We start from the raw sequence: 21,421 nt of genomic DNA, 5'->3' as shown, positions 1-21,421 counted from the left end.
TACCAGTCATTAAGATGCTATGGGGTGAATGGACTGGACTAAGGTTAGTTGTAGTAAGTTAAATTAAAGCACTCCTCCACACATGACGGGATGTTTGACATGAACAGGGTGATACGTCACTGCAGCCCTACTATTTCAGTAAATCCTCCTCTGTATAAAGTACCATTCTTTCTAAATGAATTGTGAAATTTTTCCTATTCACAATAGAACAAGTGGAGGTAACATTCTGACCCTAACTAAAACCTTAGGCCTCACTGTCACTACATTTTCACATAGCAAAACTTCACATGTTAATGAACGTCTAGGAGTTTGTTTCCATAAAACACACATTTTCATTCGTGTTGCTTTGCGGGGTAAAACCCGACAGCCATTTTTTCACATGCCTAATTTGTTTGTGTCTAAAGCGCACATGATGATTCTCAATTACTCCACTTGTGAAATGCAAACATTCACATACGTTTGACAAAGGAAGCACACGGGGAGGAGTCATATGCTAAGAACATGTGGAAAAAAAATTCCTCTGTGAAAATTTGCAAATCCAAGCTTTTAATGGGAGCCCTAAAATTTCACCTTAACCTCTGAAGCTGATGGCTGCTGAGGAGTACTGTACTTGTGTTTTGATAGGATTTGGTGTTTTTTTAAATAGCATGCTTGATAAACAGATTATGTATTCCTTTGTAAATCAGCTGAAATATCTATGACTGAAAGGTTTAGCATGCACGTCTGTTTAGTATGTAATTTCCTAGGAAATGCAATTACCAACCATAAAGATAAACTTATAAATTGCAAGTGCAGGGAGGGTCAGGCACTATAAATGTACTTGTACAATCTTTATTGAACTTAATCAACTTAAAAATGTTAAGGCAGGTACAGGCGGCAAAGTTTAAAGACTGATTTATTGGCCTGATCTATCTAATCTATTTGAACTGCTATAGACAGAACTACTAAGCAAGGTCCCCGTTTCCTCTCTGAAAAGGGAAAGGCAAAGCTTTAAGCATGGAGGCCGACACAGTATATTTATTTCATTTAAATAAATGAATCCTCTGCCTGTTTGACTGAGGCTAGGCTAGGCTCACAGTGGTCAGTTTCATAACGCACACATCATGACTGTGAACTGCAATGGAGACTGGACATAGACGTTACTTTAGAGCCTGCATGCAATAACAAGGTCCGTTACAATCCAGCACTGTGAACTGCCCCCTAGAATTTAAAACAGAGAAACCGAGAGCCCAATATAGTGTAGTATGTATTGGATCAGGGAGAATTAGTGTGGAGTAAGTATTATACTTACAAACATGGGTTACCGTTTAGGCAACCACTATATAGGCAGGTGGGGAGATTAGACCTGTCCCCACTCAGGATTAAGATGTCGCTCTCTGAAGAAGGAAAGGAGGGTTTGTCACCCTTCCAACCACCAAGGGTGGATATCTTGACAAGTAGATGTACAGAGGCGCCAAAAGGATAAAATATGCTAAAATGTTTAAAATATTCGGGTGACGGCGGTGGACCGGCCACTCAGAAATAGACTCGATGCTGTCGCTTAAGATAAAGACAATTTATTCACATACTCCATGAACAGAACCGCAACGCGTTTCACGGGTATATTCCCGCTTCCTCAGGCAATAAACAGACAGGAGTACACAGTACAGTCTCAAGGTCACGAATAGCGCCTCTGTACACGTGACCTTGAGACTGTACTGTGTACTCCTGTCTGTTTATTGCCTGAGGAAGCGGGAATATACCCGTGAAGCGCGTTGCGGGTCTGTTCATGGAGTATGTGAATAAATTGTCTTTATCTTAAGCGACAGCATCGAGTCTATTTCTGAGTGGCCGGTCCACCGCCGCCACCCGAATATTTTAAACATTTTAGCATATTTTATCCTTTTGGCGCCTCTGTACATCTACTTGCCCCCTAGAATTGTATGGGCAGTGAGTTGACAAGCAGAATTATTCTGCCTCACAACTGACCACTGTGAACAGAGCCTGAAGGTGTTTGACTGAAGTTTGACTGGATTATCTGCGTGCTTGTTTCAGGTGTGTGATTCAGACACCACTGCAGCCCTAAGCCTCCATATTGCTCTAAGTAAAGTTGACCTTTCAGAGAGACACCAACTTACTTATCAGGGTGAAAACATTGATGTAACGAAATTTTCCAACTTCACTCAATAGGACCAGTAATTTAGACAGATAAGGCTATGAGACACCTACCCATTCTCAAACTATGTCACATGACTTATTTACCTCTCAGGAACAAGGAGTGCCAAATGAGCATGAATCCACTAGCATAGCTTTGCTAGGAATAGAGTCTTGCTCATTGCCAGTTGAACAATGGCAACAATTAGTCTCTGTTCCCACTTGAGCGGAGAACGTATATATTTCTTTTCATTCGCTGCTGATTGCTAAGTGGGCAGTGAACAGCTCATATTTTATAAATAGGAGCGGGTCACACTTGTCACTCGGCAAAGGGTATGTGGTATCTGTGCAGCCCGTGTTAATCCCGGGCAGGCAGATGTGTTCCCCCATATAGCCTATGGGGGTAACGCATCTGCTCCGGGCCCTGGCTAGATCCAGACCATCTGAGTGGACATTTCACTGTTCACTCCCGGCCCGGTGCAAGTGTGAACTGAGCCCGAGGGCCCTTTATTACCACACTTTTATACTGCCATGGTACAGCGCGATGCGATGGAAGTAACTTTTCACCACATCCGACACTAGGACAAAACTACGTTAATGCGTGTACTTGCGTCGCTCTGCATCGGACATGTTACTCTATGGTGACACAGGGATTTTAAAAATGTTGGCGTTGCGACGTTATGGCGTGCCTGTGTGGAAACTTTATTTAACAATACGCTTCCGTGCACTTTCGCATACCCGAAGCAAGAAGTGACGGCAAGTGTGCATCACTTCCTACTTGGCTGGTGGCCAGACAGGGAACGCCACATACTAACACAGTGTTCCCTAAAGACCTGCTTCTGATCGCTGCCGCCATGTTTGCAGTGTGAAACCGGCCTTAGTCACAAAGGTGTGTACTGCTCCACTTCAAGCAAAGTAAGTTTATTTGGGCATTTCCTCAATGACAAGCCTACTGCCCATATGACAGGTCTCATTCCTGATCCAGTGGATATTAGCAGCACTCTCACGATGTAAGATTTATCAGCATTTTCCATTTAATTGGAATGCTCAGCCACTGGCTGCAGATTCTCAGCTTGAAAAATCTATTTGTGGGACAATTTGTGGGACACTGATCACTTCTATTGATCTGAAGTGCACATCACCACTATCCTGTATAGCCGACTGTCACACACACACACACACACACACACACACACACACACACACACACACACACACACACACACACACACACACACACACACACACACACACACGGCAACCTAGGCAGGTGCCTGGGGCCTTGTGCATGTCAGGGAGCCCAACTGCTAATTTCTCAGTCCTGTCTCCCACCCCAGATTGCCAAAAAGGACCATCAGGATGAGCCAAAATTACTACCTTGCCTAGGGTCCCATATCAGCTTAAATCACTGCACACAATGCTCTGATATGATCACTTCATTGCTCGTTTCCATCACTGGCCACTTTGTCCATTACATTTAACTCAGATATTCTAATAATTACTTTACTACACAATAGTCCTTTGTTTTACCAACTTTGTGACCTACATAGATATCTAAACATTGGATTCATGAATCAGTCTGGCAGATAGCATTGTGCTGAATATCTGAATTGTGGCAGATGAATGATTTTATGGCTGTTATAAGGTCAGTGTGACAAACAGAATATCTACAGCTGAACTTCAGGCAGGCAGCTAAAGCTACATGCACACATCAAATTTACCTCAGCTGAAAACAACGGTCTGTGATCAGTGGCGTAGCAATAAGGGGTGCAGAGGTAGCGACCGCATCGGGGCCCTTGGGCCAGAGGGGCTCCGAAGGGTCCACCCTCTATCACAGTATTGGCTCTCTATTGGTCCTGTGCTGGTAATCATTTCTATAGATGCTTTGAATAGTAGTAATCCTTAACACACTGTTCCTTGTCCCCTTCTTGCAACTCTGACACTGTGGTTGTCTTTGGCAGGTTTTATTACGCCGGATCAATTGATATGTATAGAGTGCTTGGGGGGCCCCCATGTAAAACTTGCGAAGGGGCCCATAGCTCCTTAGCTACGCCACTGTCTGTGATCCTAACAGGCAAAAGTCTACAGTGTGTACAGGGGTCCCCAATATCACTGATGAGGTCATTCGTGAACTATTGTGCTTGATCACTAATGGCTGACTACTGTTGTTCTGGCAAGAATGACTACGGAAGTCTTGGCACTCTCGCAACCCCTTGAACTTCAAAAACTTAAACCTATGCTAGCATGGGAATCAGAGCTGGGGATTACAGAGAGGTGGTCCAAGTGCTGTATCACTCTCACGAAAGGTAGCACCTACTTTTCTCATATTGAAACCAATTATAAGGTTCTCCACCGAGCATATATCACCCCAACAAAACTGCACAACATTGACCCAACTAAAACTAACTTATGCTTCAGGAATTGTGGGAGAGTGGGAGATATCTCCCATATATGGTGGTTCTGCCCGGTGTTACAGACCTTCTGGGCTAAAGTTACCTCACTAATAAATACTGCACTGGGAACCTCTCTGGGCCCAGACCCCTTTTTGGGGATAAGCCCTCAAAGTGGAAGCATCCCTCCCACCGCCTAGCACAACATATAGCAAAGGAAGCCAGATCACATATTGCCAGGCAATGGTTGCAACCCACACTCTCTATTCAGCTAACTGACAATATTATATTGGATATCATGATCTCGGAAAAGAATACTTGCAATTGTTCATGATGTATTTGAGGTTTTCATTATGACATGGCAACCCTGGCTAAACGCCTCGAACCTCATAGGGCTTCGCTCTTGTACATTTACTCTGTGACCACATCCTAATTACTACTATGATTGTATAATTATGCCGACTTTTAAGAATTTATTTTCTCGTATCAGATACGACTGCATATATGGTACCTGTTTTATTGGGGTTTTTTTATGTATCTTTATATGTGTATCCAGTACAGTCCCATCTGGGACAGAAAAACAATGGCTGTATTGTTTATTTGGTTTGTTTAACCTAATAAAACTTTTTGAAACTGAAGTCCTGGCACTGGGGCATCTCCTGTTTATTCTCTCCACTCCCCTGTCCATGGAGCAGAACAGGCTACTTGGCAGACAGCACAGAAGCATGTCAGTACAATGAGTGGTTTTGAACATTGACATAGGTTCCCAATCCTAGGCACACTACAATGCATTCAGGCAGATATAACAGTTGTTCCTGAAAAATGGAGGAACAAAAATGGTGGACGGTGTGTCTCCCCAAATCATTTAAAGTACCACGAGGTGGTACTTTAAATAAGATTGCTTTGAGCAGCAGTGTCCCTATCTTCACGATTCAGTAAACATGGGGACCTATGCCATGCTTTTTTTGGGAAATTGCAAAATGTCCATGACCACATTACGGAAGTGCTGTGTTTTCAAACTCAATTCCGACGGGATCGTGATTTGGCTTTGCAGCTATAAATATGATCACGCCGAGATCGCACCCAAAATGCTGCATACAGCAATATGCAATCACTGCAAGTAGAATATCCCCCATAGGGTTCCACTGTGGAAGCACTTTGCCAATTGCCGGTAATTGGCAAGCGCTGCAAAAGCACTGCCAGTGGGCCCCAGACCTTAGAGTGTTCAGGAAAATTGCTGCAGAATGTTGCACAACTTCCCTGCAGGATCTGTATCTGTGAGTACCCACTGATTTGCCCAAGCCTCTCCACTCATCCCACAACCCTTTCCTGAGCCATACCGCTTGATTTCAAGTAAAATGCCTGGTAGACATGGGGTGTGGGAGACTATAAAAAAAAAAAAAAAAAAAAAAAAAAAAAAAAGCATACTAGGCACCTAGGGGGCCCCTACCTGCTCCTGCGCCCCATAGCAGCTGCCCTGGCTATAGATGTTGTTAGATCATACATATACTTACAAACTTAGAGTAAATAAGCAATGCATGTCATGCAAAAGTGGTTATACCAATAGTTAGCTTTTCAAAAAAAAAAAAACACGTTTAGAACAATTATCTGGAGTGCCCTGTGGGCATTGGCTGGAGAAAAAAAAAACGATACTTACCTCGGTAGAGAGAAGCCTCTGGATAGTCCAGAGGCTTTATGTGTCCTCTTCCCCCACCACCATTGCTGCGCACGGACCCCCTAAACATTTCCAAGAGCTTATCAGATATGTTCTCATGGCCTAGCTACCCGCCGTGTACAAGCGAGGCTGTACTGGGACTGCACAATAAACCAAAGCTGCTTCTTCACAAGTGGCTTTGTGCGATTGCGCACCCACGCTGTACTCACGCAGGTACAGTACGGCCACGCTTGTGCAAGAATGGGAGCATGGACTAAAAGAGGATCCTGGGCAGAGTGGGGGTGAGGAGGACACAGGAAATCTCTGGTCTATCCAAAGGCTTCCCTCTACCTAGGTAAATATCTGTTTTTTCTTTTAATTTTTGCTTCAGGTTTTTTTTTTTAAGCAGCACAGAGAAAGCATCATCCAGTTGGAGAAATTCCACAGAACAGCATGAGCAGCAGTGTTTCAGAAGTCAGTGAACTAGTTCGACAAACTTTTTACAATGATTTTTATCTGCATACTGTAAATATGTTTCTCTGTCATATACTTGTCAACACCCAACTAGTGGTTTTTCAGGTCTGCTAGGTCAGAGAGTGTTGGAATATGGAAAAATCTGCCCTGTTTCCATATAGTAAAGATCAGCTACTATCACTGGATGAATACAGATGGTAATCTGAGTTTTGGTGGATCATCTTAGCTGAGCACACGGTTCTATTTACCTGCCTGCTCCATTGTGTGCTGCACTTTGATCCTCCTCCCTGTTACATAGTAACAGTTTGGGTCACCAGCCTCTAGTCTAGTGACGTGTCTGTACAGAACTCGGTCCTGGACTATTGCACAAAAGAACAATTACCGATCCCTGTAGGCAACAGGCCTGTCGGTGTGTGGTATGTGCACCTTAAGTGTATCTATAAAAGATCAGTCATGTGACCCTTGTCCCTGCCATCCTATAGCCATGGACCAGACATACATGTCAATGGTGGGGATCAATCAGCATATGAGAACACTCCTCCCATAGGGTACTGCTGGAACACTCCTCCCATAGGGTACTGCTAATGGAAGTAGTGTTCCACCTCCAGCACCAGGAACAGGGCAGAGGAGCAAAGAGAAAACCCTTTTATAGCCAAAAAAGCACATAGACATTTTGGGGTTAGTGTGAGGGCTTTACTGGTGTTTTTATTAATAATCCTGGAGATCTGCATTAAGAACTGAGGAAAACCAGGGTAACAGTATGTAATTATTCTGGGTCGTCAGTTCATTCTGCTTTGTATTTGAAGAACTATTAACCTCTTGACGACCAGCTAACGCCGATCGGTGTAAACTGGTTGTCTGCGGGTTTCCATGGAAACGTCAGTTCACGGAGGGTGTCACCGTGAACTGCCTGCGAGCCTCCGATCGCGGCTCGCAGCCGAAATGTAAACACACTGGGAAGAAATCCCCAGGAGATCGGCGATCCCCGGCCTCTGATAGGCTGGGGATCGCCGCCGTCTGATAGGCTGAAGCATATCCGAGGCGGTACAGGACGTATCGCCGTCCTGTACCGCCCTCAGAGCCAGGGAGGGAAGGAGAGGGAGGGGGGGGGGGGAATAGCCCTGCGAAGGGGGGCTTTGAGGAGCCCCCCCCCCCCGCAAGGCACAGCAGAGCGGTGGCGATCAGACCCCCCCAGCAGGACATCCCCCTAGTGGGGAAAAAAAGGGGGGGGGGGGGGTAGTCTGATCGCCCTGCCTGCAATACGATCTGTGCTGGGGGCTGAAGAGCCCACCCAGCACAGATCAATGGGAAATCACTTGGTCGGCAAGTGGTTAAAGTTTCAACGACCCAGCCTAGAGCACAGTATAATCTCCACAGTCAAACAAGCCACCAACACTGACAGGTGAGGTTTCTGGTTGCTTGTGACTCAATGTTAAAAATAGGCCTAGCTAATACAATACTATACCCCACTCTACATACCATGAACTCTGTATTACATGTTAAATTATAATAATTGAAAGCATATTAACCTTAGGGAAGTCATGCAACCAAGTCCACAGAGCCTTCAAATTTGACCCACAAGTTGGGCGATTCATGCGTTGCTAATCGCCGGCGATCAGCAAAACACTGCTGCACAGGTTATCCAATGGGATTACACTCGCTGCATCGATTGTGGCGCGTTTGTGATTATTGTTGATCGCAAACATGCTGCATGCAGCATTTTTCCGGCGATTGCATTGTGATTCTCATTCACTAAATTGAGAATCGCAAACACAATCGCCGAAAAAAGCAGAGCCGTGGAGTCGGAAAGTTGGAGCAATTTTGGGTACCTGGAGTCGAAGTCTACATAAGGAGTTGAAGTGGGGTGATTTTTGTACCAACTCCACATCCCTTGTTAGTATTAGACTAAGGCGTTGGAGTCAAGGAGTCGGAGCAAGTTTGGGTACCTGGAGTTGGAGTCAGTGGTTTCATAAACTGAGGAGTTGGATGACTTTTGTGCCAACTCTACAGTCCTGGAAAAAGGTAATGTAAAATTGCAACTGCTAGGTGACGGCAATTGCAATTTGCGTTTCCAAGTGTGAATAGGGCCTAACACATGTTTTGTTTCAAAGCTTTGTCATGGTCTATGCAATGTGCACATAATCGCACACATTGTCCAGAAACACGCTGCGTACAGGTTAGAAACACACGATCCATTACAGCCCATAGATGTGAACATGCCTATGCAATTATATGGGCAGCAAGTTCACATGTGGCATTACTGCAAAACATACATAGAGCTTGATTCAGTATAGCGTGAAAAGCGCAAACCTTTGCTTATCACGCGAAGTAACGCTGTTCCTGCACAAACCTTTGCGCACGGCAGCTTGCGTGATAACTGCTGTGATAGCAGTTATCATACTTTAGAGAATCGAGCCCATAGTGTGAACACACCCTAACAAGTAGGCTACTTTCACTCTGGGAAATTGCGTTGCATTCTCTGTAAAAACAGGATCGCAACGCAAGGGAAAAGGTGCGATGCATACAGTACATGGAAACTATTGGTAGTAGCTTCTATACCTAATTAGCCATGTGAAAAGATCCGCTTCAGCCAATTTCAGAGCAAACAGCAAATTTTTAGTTTAAAGGGGAACTGAAGTAAGAGGTCTACGGAGGCTGCCATATTTATTTCCTTTTTAATCAATACCAGTTGCCTGGCAGCCCTGCTGACCCTCTGCCTCTAATACTATTAGCCATAGCCCCTGAACAAGCATGCAGCAGATCAGGTGTTTCAGACTTGAAAGTCAGATCTGACAAGACTAGCTGCATGCTTGTTTCTGGTGTTAGGCCCCATTCACACTTGCGTTTTGCCTTGCAAACGGACCGGATCCTGATCGGATCAGGACCTGATCCTGATCGGAACCGTACGGTTCCGATCAGGATCCGGTCCGTTTGAATCAGGCATGCATCAGGCTGCCATCAGGATCCGTGGGCAAAAAATAGCGAAATTAAATAAAAAAATGTTGGGGTCAGCAGAAGGTGCACCTGTAGAATCAGGTTCCTCCGCTGTAGGCCTCACCTCCACCTCCGACATTCTGCCAAAACAGTTCCAGCACGTCTGTCACTGCTGCTCCACTCCAGACATGCTTGGCCCATGTGTCCCCATCCGAAATTGCCGCTTGGATACGCATAGGAAGTGGGGTAGAATGTCAGGTTTTTGTAGGCAGTGTGTTCTGTGCCTTCCGTTCCCCATTGCTTTCTGTGTGCCTGATGGTGCTGTCAGGCTCCGGTCAGGATGCGTGGGCCGAAGATCCGGACCCAAAAAATAGCGCATGTTGGAAAAGAGTCCGGATCCGATCCGGCTCCGGTACGTACGGAACGGACGCGTGTGAACGTCCGCATAGACATTACATTGCTATGTGGAACGTACGTTCCGTTTGTGCAGTATGTGTTCCGGATCCGACCCGGAAAATCCTGATAGCGAACGCTAATGTGAACCGGGCCTAATTCAGATACTACTGCAGAGAAATAGACCAGCAGGGCTGCCAGGCAACTGGTATTGATTAAAAGGAAATAAATATGGCAGCCTCCGTATACCTCTTACTTCAGTTCCCCTTTAACTAAACAGCCATCTCTAGGCTTTAGTACACTGTGAAATTTGCTGGTGTTATATTTTGCTATGAAATAAATATTAGGGGTGTAACATACAACTTCCTTGTTTCATATGTCTGAATAGTATCTCAACACACTGGAGGTAATTGCGTGATGACATGCATCTGTACTTGTTGCCCAACAAATCAGGGTGTTACATAAAAGCTAGTCATTTCACCAATGTTTCCTAGCAGTGACATATTACCAGAAGAATGCAGTCTTGTCCCCAAGGTTCTTCTCTATGACATTTCTATCCAGGACATTGTAGCACACATTGGTTTTAGCCCCTTTCAAAAACTCAACAAAGACTTTGCCTTTGGTAATGTCAAAATTATAATTCAGTACTTTTCCAGTCGGCGGAGATTTCCAGTAGAATTCAGAGGCAGCCTCCATCCAAAATTCTGCAAAGGAGAAATTTGTCTGGTGAGAAAACTAACAATAAGAAGAGCCTTATATGCATAGCCACTAAACTAATATATGTACAAAACTCACACACTAAATAGGTTTATGTGTGTCAATTATGGAGTATAAATTGTTACATTACTGGCAAAACGATCCAGTGTAAAGGCGCCCATTAACACTACAATTTTTTATTAGATGCGATCTTTCAATGTGATTTTTATGGTTGAATTGCACAGAAAATTGTGTTGTGAGTGGTGAAAATCAATGTAAAACGATTCTATGGTCAAATGGAGCAGAAAATGTAATCAATAGGAATGTTAGCTTTTATGATCGAATCGGAAGAGAGAAAATACCCTGATCGACCTGATTATGGCAACAATCGATACTCACCTTCCAATTACTTTTGAAAGCAAAAATCACATTGAAAGATCGCATCTGATGAAAAAAATTGTACCGTTAATGGGTACCTTGGTCCTTGAGTATGCATTCCACTGTGCTGCAGTACCTTCGGGGTTGTAGATGGATTTCTTGTACAACTCCTGGTAGGAGCCGAGGTCTGGGATGTATGCATGCTCTTTCAGAGACTCTTCAGGTGGATAGGTGATCACGTCCTCTTCTTCGCCGGCTACTCCTGATGCTGCCGTTACCTGGCTTGGCATGATTGCAGCAAGAAACCACAAACACCTCTGACTCCGTAATCCGAACTTCAGGAGTCCCTGAGAAGAGGTGACAGATGTGGTGAGGACCAGGGAAGCGTGTAAATAGAGGTGTCAAGGGAGATGAGCGCCAAAGGATTTAGCACCAGCCACTAATCCCTCCTCGCCTCCTCCTCATTTGCTGCTCGGTCTGTCTTGCTGCAGGACCTTATTTGCGAGTCTAGCTCGGCTCTGTATTCTCATCTCCAGCCATCCAATCACAGAACTGCAAACTCACACTCCTCCTTTTTGATTGGCTGCGGCGCGCTCGGCTCATCTCTTGCCATTGCGTTCGGAGGAGATGGCGTGTGCGGCGAGCAGGCGGAGGAAGCGTGCTGTTAGGAGAAAGGCAGCGGCGTGGCTACTCTGCAAACTGCTCTGCCTTCCGACTTCACTTCTTGTGACCTCATTTTTTCTGTAGTAATAAATCCGTTCTTTATAGTATATTGGAAGTCTTTTGGTTGTCTCTGGAGGGTGCATATGAATGAGGCATTCAATCACACAGCACTTCCTGCTTTACACTGTAGAGCAGTGCACGCCTATGAGCTGGAAACTTGAAGTGAATGAATGCCTTTTAAAGAGAACCCGAGGTGTGTTTAAAGAATCTTATCTGCATACAGAGGCTGGATCTGCCTATACAGCCCAGCCTCTGTTGCTATCCCAAACCCCCCTAAGGTCCCCCTGCACTCTGCAATTCCTCATAAATTACAGCCGTGCTGTGAGGCTGTGTTTACATCTGTAGTGTCAGTCTCAGCTGCTCCCCCACCTCCTGCATAGCTCCGGTCCCTGCCCCCATCCCTTCCCTCCAATCAGCAGGGAGGGAAGGGATGCAGGCGGGGACTGGAGTTCTGCAGGAGGCGGGGAGAGCAGCAGACTGACACTATAGAGATAAACACAGCCAGCTCTGACAAGCTGTTTGTCAGCAGCGTGGCTGTGATTTATGAGGGATTGCAGAGTGCAGGGGGACCTTAGGGGGGTTTGGGATAGCAACAGAGGCTGGGCTGTATAGGCAGATCCAGCCTCTGTATGCAGATAACATTCTTCAAACCCACCTCAGGTTCTCTTTAAAGGAGAACTGAAGAGGGATGTATATGGAGGCTGCCATGTTTATTTCCTTTTAAGCAATACCAGTTGCCTGGCAGCCCTGCTGATGCTCTGCATCTAATACTATTAGCCATAGCCCCTGAACAAGCATGCAGCAGATTAGGTGTTTCAGACTTTAAAGTCAGATCTGACAAGACTAGCTGCATGCTTGTTTCTGGTGTTATTCAGATACTACTGCAGAGAAATAGACCAGCAGGGCTGCCAGGCAACTGGTATTGATTAAAAGGAAATAAATATGGCAGCCTCTGTATACCTCTTACTTCAGTTCCCCTTTAACAGTCTATTCCCCAGATGGGACATTTCAGTAAAGAGCTAGGTGTGCTACATCTGCTTACCACTATAGAAAGAGCGCTGTGATTACAGCGCAGGAGATTTGGGCACACACTGAGTAACTTCGGGGCCGTCAGAAGATGCAGCAGAAGTTACATTTTAAAACACTGTAAGGGCTGGAACCCACTAGAGCAATTTTCTGAGCGTTTAGAGAGCAATTCAAACCGCTAGCGATTTCCCTAAATGCTCAGCTAATGTTAATGGATGGGCCAAATTCCACCGGAGCGATTTCAATTACCAAATTGCAAAACGCAGGACATGCAGCATTTTTAGCGGTTAGCATTAGCGTTTCTGCAATGTAAAGCATATAAACGCTGTCCTAATCGCTCATCAAAACCTGCACAGAGCGATTTTGCTAGCATTTTGACGTTACTGCACACTGTAAAAAAATCAAAATTAATTGAAAGGACCAATCAGAATTAAAAACACTAATCGCTACACAATCACTGGCAAAAACCTTACACTTTTTAAAATCGCTACCAAAAACGATCATGAAATGGCTTACAAAATGCTCATTCAAAACACTTTTATTAGCGATAGCGTTTTGTAGTGTGTTCCAGGCCTAAGGGTGCGTACACACTTCCAATTTTGATTGGCCAATCACTGGCCAATTTTACCACCTCCATTTAGTACAATGGCCTACAGACTAAATACTCTAAACAGATTGTGCAGGTAAAATCTCATACTACATGGAAGTGGTAAAATTGGCCGATGATTGGCCATTCAAAATTGAAAGTGTGTACCAGGCTTAATTCGCCTACAGCAATAGCTGGAAGCCAAATTACATAATTCCCCACTATCCACGTGGACCTAGAGGGAGAATAGTAATTAACGTCGCCGGGAACTTGTGCAGCAGAAGGATAAGCCATACCGGCTGTATCCTGCACCTAAGTCTCACGGCGGCGATTACATACCGGTATGTACGCCTATAGAAAACTGCATGACTATGTCACGACATGAAGATAAAATTGGCATGTGGAGTTTAGGATAGAATTCTGACACAAAAGGTGGCCACTAACGATCCAATTTGCTGAACGATCGTTTACAAATTACTATTCATATGAACAATCGGAAATGATGGTTTGGGACCATTAATGGACAAAAATCTCCTGACCAATTTGATCAGATTAATGAAATTGATTCGATTTTTGGACCGATCCTATCAATCTGATCAGATAGGTTAAGAGGCGCTTAACTTGAATCCTTGTGCAGATTGTTTGATACTCCTCCATATATTGCCTGATGAAGCGGGGTTGAACCTGCGAAACGCGTTGCATTTCTTTTTGGAGTTCCTAATAAATGTGTTTGACTGTCTGAATCGCAGTCGTTGTCGTGTCTGCTTGAGGGAGGTAAGACCACCACTTCCTCCTTCAATTTTGCCATTTAAGTTGGTTTTTAAAGGGGTTCTGTGGGGGTTGTGGAAGAGAAAAACTGACACTTACCTTGGGCTTCTATCAGCCCCGTGCAGCGGTAATGTCCCACACCGCCCTGCTCCCATCCGCCATTCCCCGCAGCCGGCACCGGGGCTATTATTCGTCTGACATACAGACGAATAATGCGCGTTGCCGTGCCTCCGCTCGCGTCATCTGAGGCTTACTGCGCAGGCGCAGTACAATGGAGCCTTGTACTGCGCTTGCGCAGTAAGCTTCCGATGACGCAGGCGGAAGCGAGTGGGTGCGGGGGCCACTCTAGCGCAGCCGCAGTTGGATCCCATGCCGCTTAGACCGGGGCCGGCGGTGGAGAACGGCAGATGGGAGGAGGACGGCGTGGGACATTACCGCTGCACGGGGCTGATAGAAGCCCAAGGTAAGTGTCCGTTTTTCTCTTCCACAAACCCCACAGAACCCCTTTAAGCTCATTTAATCTAATCTTATACTTTTGGCGCCTCTGTTCATTGTATACAGATAGGTTAAGAGGTTTTTGTCTGTTAGTGGTCCCAAACCATCATTTCCGATTGTTCATATAAATAATTGTTTGTAAACAATCGTTTGGAAAATTGTATCGTTAGTGACCACCTTAAAAGACAGTACCTCTCTGCCAGCTGAGTGTAGGGGTTAATCCTCTACATTTTAGACATTTGTTTAGTATTAAGTTAAACCTTCAGTGAAAGCTGTGTTGTATTCCCTGTAGAAACAGAAACACAACTGAGTGGAAAAGTCGCATTGCACGTTATGTACGCAAAAAGTGAAGCATACAGTCAAAGAAATATATGCTTCAGTGCCACCGATAACGTGTGTTATACTGCAATGCACTGCATGCTCCACATTGGGATATTGGAGTCCGCCGGATCATACTACTCCCAATGCACTCTTTACGTCACATAAACTTCTTCGGCTAAGTCTCCATTAAAGCAAATCCTATCCGTTTCCCCGCATGTGAATTCAGATGTGGAATTACAGTCCATTGAAATCAACAGGCTGCTTCCAAATTCACGTGCATGAAAAAAGCGTAGTGCCTGCAGCATCTGCAGCACAGATGCCGTGTCCAATTCGTAAACAGATGAGGCAGCCTAGTAGAAATGTATTCTTACAACTACAGTGCGATACTGCGCATTACATCACAATGCCCCATTGTGAACGAAGCCTTACTATTCAGCTCTACTGGAAATATACATCACGGGTTATAAATGCACTTGCCTACAGGGAGCCATATACAGGTACGTATCAATGTTTTTAGGTGATCACTTTGATTGACTCAGACACATATCTATTGCTTAGAACATCGCCAGTCTTTCGATTGATTTGGATCAGTTCTTTGATCAGGGGTGATTAAACATGTAAAATGTATGTCAAGTAGGCAGGAGGAGGCATCAAAAGTAGTTTTGTTTTTCTCCCTGGAGTTGGATTTTAAAGTGTACCTGTCACAAATATGAAAAAACAAAAGATATCTCAGTAGTGAGATGCCTCTGGATAGTTGAGGCTTCCCCAATCCTGCAGCCCACCGGTCCAGTGATGGGTCAATGCATACTCCTCCTTGTCAAATGTTTCTTATGGCTGTGATCCCGTGTATGAGCGCATTCATACTGGGCATGTGCGAGTAAGATCAGTGCATGCCCAGTGACATGAAGCCATTCATACATGGCTTTATTCCTCCATGCATAGCGTTCTGCTGGGCATGCCTGGACCTTACTCACACATGCTCAGTACTAATACACTCACACAAGGACAATGTAAGTGAGTGAGGGGGAACCCATTAGCGACATACATCATTTTGAGCGCTGGGGGCCCAGCAATCGCGCTTTCAATAAAGCTTAAAATACTTAGCCGGTGTCTTGATTTCCTTCTTCCGTCTGTAGCTCCGCCCCCTAAAGGAAGAGGTCACAGGCGCATCTCTGATTGGTCCTAGAGAAGCACCTATGACCTCTTCCTTTAGGGGGCGGTGCTATGGACGGACGAAGGATGCCGGGTAAGTATAATAAAGTTTTATTTAAAAGAAAACCCAAACTGCAAATTGGAAGAGCTGTACAGTTTACTGTACAACGCTTCCAAGCATTGGGGTATCGCAAGCACAATCGCCCTAGGAATCACTGCACACAGCGCTGTGGCGATTTTAAAACGCTGCAGCGATTTCTAGTGGGTTCCAGACCTTCATCACATTTGTTATAAGCATACCTGAAGTGAACTTGTGCGGTCCATCTATACTATATCCTAAGAAAACCCAAAGTATTTTGAAAGAATGATAATAGCCCCGATTCAGATATTGCTTTTAGGGAAAAATCACCGTATTCTAAGCTGATGCTACAGAGCTGCAGGCAGCAAAAGCAGCACATCACCTAAAATTACTGGGTCACTGAAGACTGTTCTCAAGTAAACCATAAAAAAAGCATTGCAATAGTTTATTTGGAAATCTGTTGACTGTTCCTATCAGAGGCTTTCACAAATTTTATACAAACAAATCATTACAACAGCAAATGATCTTATTAACCAGGGAGTGACCTTGTCTAGGACTTCTAAAGAGGATTTACTGAATAGGCAAAATCTAAATCAACTGATACTGAACTTTTCAGCAAGGCTCCTGAGGACTAGTGTTGTGCACTACAAGTATGTAGCTACTCTTAATCGAAATTTGCTGCCTCGATGCACTCCATTAGCGTTCCATTTCGCATTCCACGTCACTTCTATGCTTCCTCCTACAATCTTGAAGAATGCATGGGAGCAGGGCCGGTTTTGCATGAAGCAAGGTGAAACATTTGCATCAGGTGCAGAGATTACAGGGGCAGCATGTTTGTACTGTGTGTTTACACTAACAGCATGCAGTCAGAGTAGGAGGAGAAGTGAGAGGAAAGTGAGGTGAAGAGGTCATCACTGGGGAAAAGCAGCTTGTTGTGCTGTATGAGGAGCATGGCAGTGAGTGAGGAGGGGAGAGGCAGGAGAGCAGCAGTGTTTAATTTGACTTGCACAGCAGAAGAGAGTAGGTGGCTGAGGGTGAGCAATTTGTTTGTCACAGACTCACAGCCAGCCAGTATGCTATTGTGTTGAGCTGCAGCATGTCATGTGAGAACATTAAATGAAGCAGAGAAAATTGTTGGGTGCTGTGCGATCATTTGAATTCAAGAGGGGGTGGGGGAGGGGGGGGGGAGAAAGCGCATCATCACAAGTTTGCCTCAGGCAGCAAAAAGTCTAGAACCGGCCCTGCATGGGAGTGATGTCGAACGCGACATGGAATGTGAGTGGAGCGCATTGGCTAAGGCAGCAGCATGGTTTAATTAACCCCCCTCTGCCGCGGGCAGCGCTGTCTAATCTAAATTTCAATTATGAGTAGCTATGTACTTGTAGTGCACAATACTATCTTCTGTAGTCTGTATCTCTCTACTTCCCTTGTTGCTATGGTGAATAGAGAGCAAGTGACTGAGCCTTCTGATGCGTCTGCAGTGGTTGTCCACTCTGTCACTTCCAGAACTATGGGAAACGTAATGCTGGGTCCACACAATTGAATTTCCTGTCTGATCGAGGGGTAATCTGACGGGAAGTTGTATCGTGTGTACATGTCCAAACTGCTCCTGATGGAATATGGGATCGATTTTCCCATTGGTATTCATAATCTATTTATAATCGAATTATGAAATCCCACCCTATACAAGAGCTGCTGAATCATTCGGGCCATAAAGGGGACATCTCTCTACTTTATGATATATTGATAAATGCTGACAAGGGCAGTATTTAGAAACCCCTGCTCACAAGGGCGTAGGGCCCGTGGTCGCAGCGGTCGCCTTGGCGACCGGGCCCGGCTCCTGAGGAGGCGGGGGAGGGGCCCGGGGGGCCCATCTCCGTTTGCAGGGCCATGCGCCCGTTCGCGCTGGTAGGAGGGAGCCGCAGCCGCGGGGAGGGCAGCCCGACCTCTTCCTCCCTTCCTCTCCCCGGGCCCCCCCCTCAGATGCAGAGTAAGCGGCTAACGGAAGCGCTATAGGCAGAACTCACCTCCCTGCGTTCCACTCGCCGCTGATCTCCTCTCTGGCTGGCTCTGCATAGATGCTTACACACGCAGCTTCCGGCTAAACAGGAAGCTGCGTGTGTAAGCATCTATGCAGAGCCAGCCAGAGAGGAGATCAGCGGCGATTGGAACCAGGGACGGAGGTGAGTTCTGCCTATAGCGCTTCCGTTAGCCGCTTACTCTGCATCTGAGGGGGGGCCCCGGGGAGAGGAAGGGAGGGAGAGGTCGGGCTGCCCTCCCCGCGGCTGCGGCCCCCCCTCCATTATGGGGACAGGCAGCTACCTAATCTATCCTGGGGGGCAGCTACCTAATCTATCCTGGGGGGCAGCTACCTAATCTATCCTGGGGGCAGCTACCTAATCTATCCTGGGGGGCACCTACCTAATCTAACCTAATCCTGGGGGGCAGCTACCTAATCTAACCTATACTGGGGGGCACCTACCTAATCTATCCTGGGGGCAGCTACCTAATCTATCCTGGGGGGCACCTACCTAATCTAACCTAATCCTGGGGGGAAGCTACCTAATCTAACCTATACTGGGGGGCACCTACCTAATCTATCCTGGGGGCAGCTACCTAATCTATCCTGGGGGGCACCTACCTAATCTAACCTAATCCTGGGGGGCAGCTACCTAATCTAACCTATACTGGGGGGCACCTACCTAATCTATCCTGGGGGCAGCTACCTAATCTATTCTGGGGGGCAGCTACCTAATCTAACCTATACTGGGAGGCACCTACCTAATCTATCCTGGGGGCAGCTACCTAATCTATCCTGGGGGGCAGCTACCTAATCTAACCTAATCCTGGGGGGCAGCTACCTAATCTATCCTGGGGGGCACCTACCTATTCTAACCTAATCCTGGGGGGCAGCTATCTAATCTATCCTGGGGGGCAGCTACCCAATCTATCCTGGGGGGCAGCTACCTAATCTATCCTGGGGGGAAGCTACCTAATCTATCCTGGGGGGCAGCTACCTCATCTAACCTATACTGGGGGGCACCTACCTAATCTATCCTGGGGGCAGCTACCTAATCTATCCTGGGGGGCAGCTACCTAATCTAACCTATACTGGGGGGCAGCTACCTAATCTAACCTATACTGGGGGCACTTACTTATCTAACCTGTATTGGGGGCACCTAGCTAGCCTATACAGGTGGCAACTAAACTGGCTACCTATATTGGAGGCACCTACCTAACTAACCTATACTGGGGGCACCTACCTATCTAACCTACGCTGGGGGCAACTATTCTGGCTACCTATATTAGAGGCACCCACCTAGCTAACCTGTACTGGGGGCACCTATCTATCTAACTTATACCGGCGGCGCCTGCCTATCTCACCTATACCGGGGGCAACTATACTGGCTTACCTATGCCTGACTACCTATACTGGGGGTACCTATAGCTGGCTATAGGGATTTTGATATGTGTGTGCATCCGTCGGGTGTTGTCGGGGGAGGGGGGGCTGTTGTTGCCGGGGGGGGGGGGGCCCACATCCAGATTCCGCATCGGGGCCCAGAGGTTTGTAGCTACGCCACTGCCTGCTCATCTGGAAGCGAGATATTCCTGACATGACTGAGGAAGAGTCGCTGGAGGTCACCTTTTGCTTCCTGAAAACCCCCATAGTAGATTGCCATAAGCTTTCTGCTCTTAAATATCTTTACCAAACACACCTCACACTTTACAGGTTATTAAACGGACCCTGAACACTAATTAAAAATGAAATTGGGACTTACCTGGGGCGTCCTACAGCCCACTGTAGCCCGCCTGGTCCCCCTGCGTCCTCCTGGTTCCTCTCCAGGTCCCTGCTGGTGGCTCCATCATAGCATACCTCCTAACTTTTTGAGATGAGAAAAAGGGACACTTAAGCCACACCCCTGCCACACCCCTGGCCATGCCCTCACCACGCCTCTAGTCACGCATACCATAAAGATTTTATAAGAAACATATGTTTTATAATTCAAACCACACTGGTCCTTTCTATCCTGGTTCAGGAGGGTAAGGGTGCCCGTGGGTGGGGAGGAGGGTAAGGGTGCCTGTGGGTGGTGAGGAGGGTAAGGGTGCCCATAGGTGGGGTGGAGGGTGAGGATGGCCATGGGTGGGGAGGAGGGTGAGGATGGCCGTGGGTGGGGAGGAGGGTAAGGGTGCCCGTGGGTGGGGAGGAGGGTAAGGGTGCCCGTGGGTGGGGAGGAGGGTGAGGATAACCGTGGGTGGGGAGGAGGGTAAGGGTGCCCGTGGGTGGGGAGGAGGGTGAGGATGGCCGTGTGTGGGGAAGAGGGTGAGGATGGCCGTGGGTGGGGAGAAGGGTGAGGATGGCCGTGTGTGGGGAGGAGGGTGAGGATGGCCGTGTGTGGGGAGGAGGGTGAGGATGGCCGTGGGTGGGGAGGAGGGTGAGGATGGCCGTGTGTGGGGAGGAGGGTGAGGATGGCCGTGGGTGGGGAGGAGGGTGAGGATGGGTGCCACTGTAAAAAGAAATGATCGAGGTGCCAGCCGCGGGTAAGTGGGATGCGGGACGCATGCATCACATTACTACCTCCCTCCCTCCCTTGGAATCTGCCCCCCCCCCCCCGTGTACCCCCGTTAGCAGAGTGCGCAGCGAGCGGAGCGGACTGTCATTACCTGCGTCCATCGATGCGTACCGATGTCTAGCTTCATTCAGCCTTCCTGCTTACTGTGACGTCACAGGAAGCAGTATGAAGCCGGATATCGGTACGCATCGATGGACGCAGGTAATGACAGCCCGCTCCGCTCGCTGCGCACTCTGCTAACGGGGGTACACGGGGGGGCAGATTCCAAGGGAGGGAGGGAGATAGTAATGTGATGCACGCGTCCCGCATCCCACTTACCCGCGGCTGGCGCCTCGATCATTTTTTTTTACCCTCACTGACCACTGCTGCCTGGGACTTGGGAGGCTCATACCGTGATACCGTGATAAAATCGGGACGGTTGGGCACACTGGGCTCCATTATTAGATGACTCATCCTGAAGTGATCAGGGCTGCTGCCCGCTATGCGTAATCACATCGGCCGGCGTGAGAGTCCTGCGCATTGCTGGTTCAATATTAGAGAACCATGCATGTGCAGGACTTTCACACCGGCCGGCGTGATTATATATCTATAGACAAATCATGAAGCAACCCTGACGACTTCAGGCTGAGTCATCTAATAACAGAGCCA

General features: G+C 46.9%; 1 protein-coding gene across 1 annotated transcript in view; it reads right to left on the bottom strand.

Moving 5' to 3' along the window:
• Positions 1–11,620, bottom strand: part of LOC137518831 (acetyl-coenzyme A synthetase, cytoplasmic-like) — a 106,214-nt gene extending 94,594 nt beyond the window's left edge. The window contains exons 1-2 of the mRNA XM_068237191.1: positions 11,189–11,620; positions 10,487–10,682 (exon numbers count right to left, since the gene is read on the bottom strand). Coding sequence (XP_068093292.1) covers positions 10,487–10,682; positions 11,189–11,342 — 350 coding nt within the window. The 5' untranslated portion in view covers positions 11,343–11,620. The remainder of the gene's footprint in view (positions 1–10,486; positions 10,683–11,188) is intronic.
• Between the last annotated feature and the right edge of the window lie 9,801 nt (positions 11,621–21,421).

Source organism: Hyperolius riggenbachi, chromosome 5, assembly GCF_040937935.1.
Source record: "Hyperolius riggenbachi isolate aHypRig1 chromosome 5, aHypRig1.pri, whole genome shotgun sequence".
In the NCBI taxonomy this organism is placed as follows: domain Eukaryota; kingdom Metazoa; phylum Chordata; class Amphibia; order Anura; family Hyperoliidae; genus Hyperolius; species Hyperolius riggenbachi.
The sequence above is the reverse complement of the archived record's forward strand: the minus strand, read 5'-3'. Positions and strand labels throughout refer to the sequence as shown.